This window comes from Mycothermus thermophilus (genome assembly GCF_041956435.1).
Source record: "Mycothermus thermophilus strain CBS 625.91 unplaced genomic scaffold VTJ04scaffold_1, whole genome shotgun sequence".
Taxonomy (NCBI): domain Eukaryota; kingdom Fungi; phylum Ascomycota; class Sordariomycetes; order Sordariales; family Chaetomiaceae; genus Mycothermus; species Mycothermus thermophilus.
The window spans coordinates 5,552,049-5,561,550 of NW_027191427.1; the positions used below are offsets into that span (position 1 = coordinate 5,552,049).

Below are 9,502 nucleotides of genomic sequence, written 5' to 3' on the forward strand. Positions count from 1 at the left end.
GGTGGGCATCGGATTGGACCACGTGGGTGTTGTGTTGACCATGCTGCCAAAACTCCAGAGAACGGGGAACACAGCGAAGGTGTCTTGCTGCCCTTGGTGTTCACTTTTTGCAACACATTACAAATCCCAGGTTACCCGAATCCCAAAGAATTGGTTCCCGCCACAGGTAAAGATGCATTGCTCTCAAGACGGGAACCTGTACTACGTACCAGGCTAATTTGGCCGGCCTCTCTTGTGACTAACTACATCTAACATCTACGGAGGAAGTCGTCCATAGACGTCGCTGACAGACCTAGGTGTTGTTGGTGTCTGGACAGACAGCGCACAACCCGACCGGACCGTGAAACCGTGTCCAAATTCTAGCCACTGTCTCTTCCTTTCTCAACCAGTTTTTCATCCTCGGAATGCCGTCAGTGTTTTCCAATAGGCCCGGAGGCCGCTGTTCTTGCCATGGCCATGATGCGGATGCATACGTTGACTGAGGTGGTGCAGTGTCCCGTGATCTGTGGGGGACCATCCTTGGCAGCGGCGGTGGAGGCGTCGTGGCCAGGAAGAGGCGTCACATTCTTGCCAAATGGAATCCGACTGGTTGTTGACATGATTCCACTGCTAGTTCCAGAACGCTTTCCAGTCTCTGTAAAACGCTCTGTACACTAGCACGAGTGACACCCATGGGCTAGGTAGCCCCATACACTTGGTGATTTGAGACAGCTCATGGGTGAAACAGCCACGAGACGCCGAATGCCAGACAAGGAAGTTTTGTTGATGTCAGTTTAATTCTGGAATTCATAGGTATGACAACAGGTATGACAGCCCCGCCCATCACGGGCCCAACGGATTGGGACAGCTTCGGCTGTTCCTTTCGCTTCCATGCCACTCCTTGCAGCAAATGAATGCGTGCAAGTGTCTGGGCTTCATGGTGATGCCGGAGAAATGGGGCAGGTACCTGGGTAGGTCGGGTACAGTACAACCAGCAAACGAGGGCAGGTGATCAAGTTCTTTGTTGGGTCGTTGCTGACAAGACTGCGGCGACAGCGTGCGTTGCAGGGAAACAACAGCAGAACGAGGCAGCAGCCAGTCAGAGCCACGAATCAGTCCAGGGTTGGGAAGCGGTGGGGGAGCCGACAAGGGTCTCTAGTGGCACTGGCCTCTTGTCTGGATCCTTGGCCGACGTTATCCAGCGGGTCACCGCTCCCGGCACGGCCAGCTAGCATGCCGGAGACACATCCGTTGAGAGAAACATGTTGTGGCGGCGTCTCTTGGGATGCCAATGCCCAGACACCTTGGGAGACTATTTCGGATGGCCCCAGGGATCTGGAATAATTCCATCTCCCGATACCTTCCCTTCCTCTACTACTTCTTTCCCTTTCCTGCCTTCTTCCTTTTTTCCTTTTCCCTTCTTTTCTTCTTCCACGCGGCAATCGCTGGCATATCATCGGCGACGCTACTCTATTGAATGGGGACAGAGAACGACCTTGACGTCGAGGCGCAGACGGAGCCTCCTATATGTGGCTTCAAGAGTTCCTTGACCTCCACGCCGTCCCCCACCCTCGCCGGCACTCCCCCATCCGGCACCACCCTTCCCGGCACTGTCGCCAAAACCATCACCACCGCTGATGGGGATGCCACCGACACCACCGATGCGGATGCTACCGTCGGCCGCGGCTCCATCGTCAGCACAATCCTGACTCCCGAATCTGCACATACGCTTTCCGTTCCCGATGTTTGTGCTCTTCTCGACACGGATGCCGAGTAAGTTCCCGGTCCCCGTCCTGTCTATGGTGTGACCCAAGTCAGTCCGCTCACAAACAATCGCTGTAGGAATGGACTCAGCGCTGCTGAGGCCGCTCGTCGCCTCCAGGTCCATGGCCCCAACAAGGTGGCCGGAGCCAAAGGGCTCTCCATATGGACTATTCTCTTGAGACAGGTTTCCAACAGCTTGACTCTTGTAAGTGCCTAGGAAACAGGTAGGCAGCTTGCTCTCACGCTTGACTGGCTTCCTGCACCTCTGCAAAATCCAAAAGTTCCCCTGCTGACACCATGCGTCAGGTACTTGTCATTACTATGGTGTTGTCCTTTGCCATCAAGGATCACATCGAAGGCGGCGTCATCGCTGCCGTGATTCTCCTCAACATCGTCGTCGGGTAAGTCAGCTTCATCCCACATATCCAATCCGGCTTTCATACTCTAACCCATCGCCAGCTTTTTCCAGGACTATCGCGCCGAACAGACCATCCAGGCCCTTTATGCATTGTCGGCACCCACGTGCAAGGTAATCCGCGCCGGCGAGATCGAGACCATCAAGGCGGAAGCCTTGGTGCCCGGCGACCTGGTCAAGCTGGGTGTCGGCGACATTGTGCCCGCTGATCTTCGCCTTGTGCACAGCATCAATTTGTCCACGGATGAAGCCTTGCTCACGGGCGAATCGGTGCCCGTCAGCAAGCACGCCGAAGTGCTGCTCAAGGACCGCGATGTTCCCCTCGGCGACCGCATCAACATGGTCTACTCGGCCAGCACCGTTTCCCGCGGCCGCGCCACCGGCGTCGTTGTCGCCACTGCTATGGCCACCGAGGTGGGCAAGATCGCCGAGCTCTTGAGAAAGAGCCGCGAGAAGCCCGCAGACGCTGGCGCTACAGGTATCAGGAAGGTCTGGATCCGCTTCCGTAACGGTGTCCGCGTCCTCCTGGGCCTCGACGGTACCCCGATGCAGGTCTCGCTCAGCAAGTTTGCCCTGCTTCTCTTCGCACTCGCCATCCTGTTGGCCGTTATCGTTTTCTCCGTCAGCCTTTGGAAGGTGACCAGCGAGGTGATGATCTACGGCATTTGCGTGGCAGTCGCCGTCATCCCCGAATCTCTCATCGCCGTCCTCACCATCGCCACTGCCATCGGCACTCGTGCCATGGCCAAGGGCAACGTCGTCATTCGTAAGCTCGCCGCCCTGGAAGCTGTCGGTGGCGTCACCAACATCTGTTCCGACAAGACGGGCACCCTTACCCAGGGCAGGATGGTTGCTAAGCGCGTCTGGCTGCCGGATGGCACCGAGGTCACCATTCGGGACACCACCAACCCCTTCGATCCCACGAGCGGAAACGTGTGCGTGGGTGACGAGGTCTACGCGCCGGGATCGCCCGACGCCGAGAAGTACGCGGCCCGGCTCAAGGACGTTCTTGAGACTGCGGCCCTTTGCAACAACGCCCTCGTCAGCAAGAATGGCTCCTACTCGGGTGTCGGAGAGCCCACCGAGATTGCTCTCCAGGTTCTTGCCATGCGCTTTGGCATGGGCAAGCCGGAGCTGATGAACGCGCAGGGCCGCCGCCTTTTGGCAGAATTCCCCTTTGACTCGTCATGCAAACGCATGACTGTCGTTGTCACGAGCCAGGATGGCGCTTTTGCGTATACCAAGGGCGCTCTCGAGGCACTCCTCCCGCTCATGAACCTTGCTGATGAGCAGAGGGCCCTCGTCGTTGCCAAAGCCGAGTCTATGGCGGCCGAAGGCCTGCGCGTCTTGTGCATGGCCAAGAAGCCCGTTGATGCTGGCTCTTTTACCGACGACGAGAAGATTCAGACCGATGGCGGTTCAGACCAGCGCTCCGCTGTCGAACGTAATCTCACCTTCCTCGGTCTCACCGGCCTCTACGATCCACCCAGGCCTGAGACAGCCGGGGCCGTCCGGAGGTGCCAGCAAGCCGGTATCACCGTTCACATGGCCACTGGTGACCACGTCAAGACTGCCGCCGCCATCGCCTACGAAATCGGAATTTTGGACCGCTCCGTCCCGTGCAGAGACACAGACGTCATGATTGCGAGCGCCTTCGACGCCCTCACCGATGCCGAGATCGATGCCATGGAGCGCCTGCCCTTGGTGCTGGCGCGCTGCAGCCCCACGACGAAGGTGCGCATGGTTGAGGCTATGCACCGGAGGAAAGCCTTCTGCGTGATGACTGGCGACGGTGTCAACGACTCTCCTGCCTTGAAGAAATCGGACGTGGGCATCGCCATGGGTCTCAACGGCAGCGATGTTGCCAAGGAGGCCGCTGATATGGTTCTCACGGATGACAATTTCTCTTCCATCGTCACGGCCATTGAGGAGGGCAGACGGTTGTTTGACAACATCCAGAAGTTCCTCCTCCACCTCCTCGTGTCCAACATTGCGCAGGTCTTCCTACTGCTAATTGGCCTTGCCTTCAAGGATCCTCATGGCATTTCGGTTTTCCCCTTGTCGCCCCTGGAAATTCTCTGGGCCAACCTCGTCACGTCGTCCTTCCTGGCCCTGGGTCTCGGCATTGAAGCAGCCCAGCCCGACATCATGCAGCGCCCACCTCACGACCTCTCTGTTGGTGTCTTCACGCGCGAGCTTATCGTCGACAAGTTCGTTTACGGCACTGCCATGGGCGGTCTCTGCCTCGCTGCTTTCAGCACCGTTGCCTACGGTCCTCTCTCAGGGGACGGTCTTGGGCTTGGCTGCAACGAGGACTACTCTCCCGGCTGTGGCATCGCTTTCCGCGCCCGCGCCACCACTTTCGCCACTCTGACCTTCCTGCTCCTCGTCACGGCCTGGGAGGCCAAGCATTTCACGCGGTCTCTGTTCAACATGCACCCGGAGAAGTACCCCGGCGGCTTGATGTCGGCGTGCCGCACCGTCTGGCAGAACCGCTTCCTCTTTGGTGCCGTTACTGCGGGTTTCGTCATCGCCTTCCCCGTCATCTACATTCCCTATGTCAACCGCATCGTTTTCAAGCACGAAGCCATTACCTGGGAGTGGGGTATCGTGGCGGGCGCTGTCATTGTTTACACGGCGATTGTGGAGTCCTGGAAGGCCATCAAGCGGCGGTTTGGCCTGGGCGCGCCGCTGATGAAGGTGCAGGGCGTTGGGGAAGCATAGGCTTGAGGTGTGTCCCCGGGGTGACGTTGAGGTTTGGGCATGGAACGTGGAGGAATAGGTTGTTGGTTGACAGAAGAGATGGAAAATATTGATGTGGCAGTCTCCAATGATGAGCTGCCTGAAAATTGGGATTTGGGATTTATGATGCTTTCGGCATGAACATGGATGGGATTTGATGAGTGAGATGCCTTGGTATTAGTGCGCAGATTTTACGGCTGGGTGGCGGAATGTTTGGGATTTCTTCGCTTCTTCCTCTCGTTTTCGATGACCTTTGACATGGTAAAGAAATAGTGTTTGGAGGAAAAAAAATGAGTTTCGCTGCCCACATTATTACTCCATGGCTTTCGTGAGCCTGTGTAATGGCGTGCGTCCAGCCAATGTTCCGTCTTTACGAAGACCAGTTGACTTGGGAATACTCCTCTTCTCATTCCCCCTCCCCCTTTCTCCCGTTCGATAGCTCGAATCGAGGTCACACCTCCCGATTCTTTGAACCTTCGCATTGCCACATCACCCAGCGTTTAACGTGAGTGAAGCTCCTGCTTCTACCCCGCAATATCAACCCTGCTGCTGGAGGTGAGACATACATACTGCGTAGAGCTTGGGCTGGGGTTACACAGATCGCTCTGCATATCGGACTTGGAAAAACTTTTAAAAATAGTAAAACAATGAAACATGAGGAAAATATTTTTAAGAAAAATAAAATAAAATAAGAAGAAACATAAAAGTTGGTTTAGAGGGTCAGAGGGCTAAAGGGGCAAAAATGTTAAGGCACCCTTTGCGGGTTTCCTCAAAATAGATTTAATTGCCCAATAACAGGATTGAACTGTTGACCTTCGCATTTCACATGAATATTTCCTCGTAGACGAGAAGATATTAGTACGACGCTCTAACCAGCTGAGCTAATCGGGCCTTTTGTTTGGTTGTGGGTTCCGTGGAGATGGATGAGGGTATGTAGATGGCCGTGTGGAGGCTGTGGTGGAGGAGGTGGTGGAAAAATCTCCGCTGACGATGCCCCCGGATGTATGTACAGTACCTGGTTGATGTACCCGGTGGGCTCGGACTCAGGTTCCGGGTATGTACAGGTATGTAGGCACGGTATTCTCCAATGGCCATGATGAGTTGGGGGGCTTGGTAAGTCTCCGCTGACGAAGAGTCAATGGGCACGGTGAAATGGCACCTGGGTTTGTTGGTAAGGTATCATCATCTCAGTCCTGCAAGGGACGATCCCGCCGGATCTTAGGTGGAAGAAAACATTAACGATGTCGTTCCGGTGGTATATGTGCCGGGATTTGGGTGGTGAAGCGACACTTAGACAGCGCTGGGCTGACCGGGGGTAAGGGAACAGCAGGAGACAAAAGAAGAGATAGGAAAAGTCGATATTGTATAGAATGGTTGCATTGGTATCCTATCTGAACACAGCGCCGTTGTTTTGTTTTTCCCAACCTAGTAAACCCAGTTGCCGCAAAGGCTCAAGAAGACATCTCTGTCCCTCGAGCCCAAGCGTGCGTTATATACAGTACTTGAATACATTGACCCAGTAGCATATATTCCATCCCATGCCATCCCATCATATACCTGGCTCATGCCGGTTCTTCCGGCAGGGGAGCTCGCATCAAAAGAAAGGAGCGTTTCCGCTCATTTTTGGATCCAAGACATGTCCAGCTTGTGACCCAACTCCTCTACGCCTGCGCGCCGTTCCTATTGTGTAGTGGTGGGTTGACAGACTTTACGGCGTGCCGTGTTGGCGTCGACAGCTGTCTGGTTATCTTGAAGCAGGGTTGTTACGCCCCGCGGAGGATGGAATTGTTTTCTGGGGATGGTGGTGTCCAACCCAGAGAATTGTGTGTCGGTCAGGTCAAGGTGTGATAAAATCGTTCATCGCGGAGCAGATGGCTTTGATAGGAAGCCAGTAATAATAGCTCACGCGAAGAGGGCGGCACCGCCCGTCTCGATGGCCTCGATCTCGGCGGGAGTCAGAGGCTGACGGTGGAAGCGGGGAGGGAGGTCGTTGCGGTCAAAGTAGTAGCCCTGGGGAGGGTTGACGGGGCCGAGCTCGGAGCCGGCGGTGCCGCCAATGCCGCCGCCGTTGGGCTTGATGGTCTTGCGGAGGGGGCCGAACTGTTGAGCGTGGTCCCGGTACGCACTGAAGGTGGGGTGGGCGGAAAAGCTGGCCCAGGAGGCCGGGAGGGTGCCGGTGGGAGAGGCAGGGTGCGGCTTAGGGGTCGGGTCGACGTTGGCTGTTCAATCGGGGTGGTTAGACGATGGTTACGCCAGCGCAACTTATGGAGGGATTTTTGGATGGGGGAAAGTTGAGACGTACTGGGATATGTGCGCTTGCCGAGGAAGCGAATCGAAGGAGTGCGCTCGGCGTGCGCAGCAGCCTGGCGCAAGATGCGAGTGGCAAACATGGTTGGATGTTTGTTGTGGTAAAACGAAAAAAAGAAGTGGTCGAATTGAAGAAACCAAATTGGCGGCCTGGTGGTGGCTGGATGAATGTGCGCTCGGCACTGGGAGGAGGGTAGTAGTAGGTAGGCGAGAGGATTTCCGGTGCACACAGAAAAGAAACCGGCTTTGTTCGCTCTGCGGGCGGCTCTCGGGGTTTGGGACACCTCAGTGGGTTCTGCGGGCCTCGAGTCTGTCTTCTCCTCGCCGACGATCACTGTCCCGGGCGTATTGCAAAACGCAGTAAGCAAGATTGATGGCGGCGGACTAGGCAGCTGTGGCAGGACAGGTCGAGGGAGGAGAATGGAAGACGGCGAGCAGAAGTGGATGCTGCAGCAAGAAGAGCAAGAAGAAGACAAGTTGACGGTGGTGGTCGGCGCCCTTTTGGCCTTTTTCACAAGCTTCCCGGTTTCCCTCCGCGCCTCCGAGTTTGGTGCAACCCCACCAAGGCCGGTAGAGCCGTCCATGGGGGTTCCCACCAATCAGCGGGGTCTGCTCCCCTCCTCTGGGCTGTTCTTGTGCTCTTGACCCCCCGAAGGCCGGAGTCGCAGTGTCCAAAGCCAACCCAAACCACGCCATTCTTTGCGACGCCAATGTTTTCGTCTTTGTCGCGCACCTCCCTGTTCTGGCCACTTTTGGGCCGATCCACCCGATATTCCCCGGTCCGGCGTCTTGTCTGCCAACTTAGGTTTGAGGGGGAAGCCACAACAGTTCAACACAGCACCGCTGCAAAACAAACACAGGTGTTATCCATTGGCGGTTTTGACATTGGATCGATCGACATAGCCCTAACGTGTACAGTACCACGGTCCAAGGACACACAATGATAACGACAGGCCAATCTCTTCGATTCCCGATTCCCGATCTCTTTCAGACCAGACCACCCTCCCGTTGCGGGCCGATGACATATTCAGGGCAGGCAGCGTTCCCGGCGGGGGATGGATCGGACTCCTTCCCCAGCATCCTCCGTCTGCTCCCCACAGAACGCGGACCCCCACCCTTATCTTGCATTCCCCCGCCATGGCATCCTCCTGTCATGGAAATGACTGCATCTGTTTCTCCCCCTCCAGGACCACGGATAGGTTGCAGCGCAGCTGAATATTTCAAGTTTCCAGCAGCTCGCCACCCGGGGGTTACGATGATCGTACAGTACATCCCGCACCGAGGCGCTTCTGCGCGCTGTCAGGTCTAGAGCATCAAAAGAGGCCTTCTGTTGTTGTGGCTGGCCTTCCGCTCGCCGTTGCATTTCCTCCCGTCCCCCACAACCCCCCAAGTTGAACCTCCAACTCAACAATGCCCCTCGCTCCGCCGATGATTTGCAGATCCGACTTCAAACAACCTCCAAGATGGGGTCGGGCATCAACTGTGGCCTGTGAAACATGCTAGCGTTCTCCACAATGACGTTCTGGTTCACGATCCCATGCGCCTGCCAAGATTCAGAGCACACGACCTCGGCCAAAGACCATGAGGGATATTGGGACTCGTTCCGATGTTCAGCTGCTTTCCTCGGGACTCGGGAGTCCTTGGACTTGAGGGAACCTCCTAGGTTGCCATGTGGTATGGTATGGCACATCGCCGGACTTCTCTGGAACCGAGTGCTCCTCAACCATCACATGCGGTCCATATCCCGGTTCTGAACGTGATTCCGGCTAACGTACCCCCGCATGATTGCGAATGGTGGTGCCATTTTGAAAGCAAATTGCCAATCCAATACGTGAGAATTGATGAGAATTTCGAAGCTGGAGAACAACGACAGTGTTACAAGACGCGGATGGCATCATTCGGGCATAGGACCCTTTATGTCCGAGAGGTCTGGGTGCGAGCACGAGAAGTTGACATGTTTCCAGCCGGATGGAACAATCATTTGCCTCCGGGAGAATATAACTCAGTCGTGTGCCAAGAATCACCACGCACATGGCATAGGATCAACTTCTTCGTCCAGGAGAAGATTTTCCTGGTTTCCAGGTCAAGGGCATACTTCTGCACTCACAATCCCTGACACTTACACCCGGGCCAGAAGGCTTATGCTGTTTGATGGCGAGATGAAGCCAGCAAAACACACTGCGGTCGATGAGTAGTGGACAGGGACTGAGCACATCGTCGTTGAGCAATTGGAGGTTTTGCATGAAGGGTAGGTGGCTAGTTTGTCTCAGGGCCTGCGATGGAGGAAGAGAACTC

At 55.8% G+C, this 9,502-nt stretch overlaps 3 protein-coding genes and 1 non-coding gene across 4 annotated transcripts; 2 read left to right on the forward strand and 2 right to left on the reverse strand.

Moving 5' to 3' along the window:
* Positions 1–1,456: 1,456 nt before the first annotated feature.
* Positions 1,457–4,882, forward strand: VTJ04DRAFT_2072 (uncharacterized protein; the record flags this gene model as incomplete). The annotated part of the gene is made up of 4 exons (XM_069359830.1): positions 1,457–1,752; positions 1,822–1,948; positions 2,050–2,144; positions 2,203–4,882. The coding sequence occupies 4 exons, from the start codon at positions 1,457–1,459 to the stop codon at positions 4,880–4,882; spliced, it is 3,198 nt and encodes a 1,065-aa protein (XP_069224680.1).
* Positions 4,883–5,685: 803 nt separating this feature from the next.
* On the reverse strand, positions 5,686–5,791 carry VTJ04DRAFT_t16. Its single transcript has one exon. It is a non-coding gene; the product is annotated as a tRNA-Ile (tRNA).
* A 479-nt stretch (positions 5,792–6,270) lies between these two features.
* Positions 6,271–6,795, forward strand: VTJ04DRAFT_2073 (uncharacterized protein; the record flags this gene model as incomplete). The annotated part of the gene is made up of 3 exons (XM_069359831.1): positions 6,271–6,282; positions 6,339–6,547; positions 6,606–6,795. The coding sequence occupies 3 exons, from the start codon at positions 6,271–6,273 to the stop codon at positions 6,793–6,795; spliced, it is 411 nt and encodes a 136-aa protein (XP_069224681.1).
* A 7-nt stretch (positions 6,796–6,802) lies between these two features.
* On the reverse strand, positions 6,803–7,791 carry VTJ04DRAFT_2074 (uncharacterized protein; the record flags this gene model as incomplete). Its single annotated transcript, XM_069359832.1, has 2 exons — positions 6,803–7,119; positions 7,203–7,791. The coding sequence occupies 2 exons, from the start codon at positions 7,789–7,791 to the stop codon at positions 6,803–6,805; spliced, it is 906 nt and encodes a 301-aa protein (XP_069224682.1).
* Between the last annotated feature and the right edge of the window lie 1,711 nt (positions 7,792–9,502).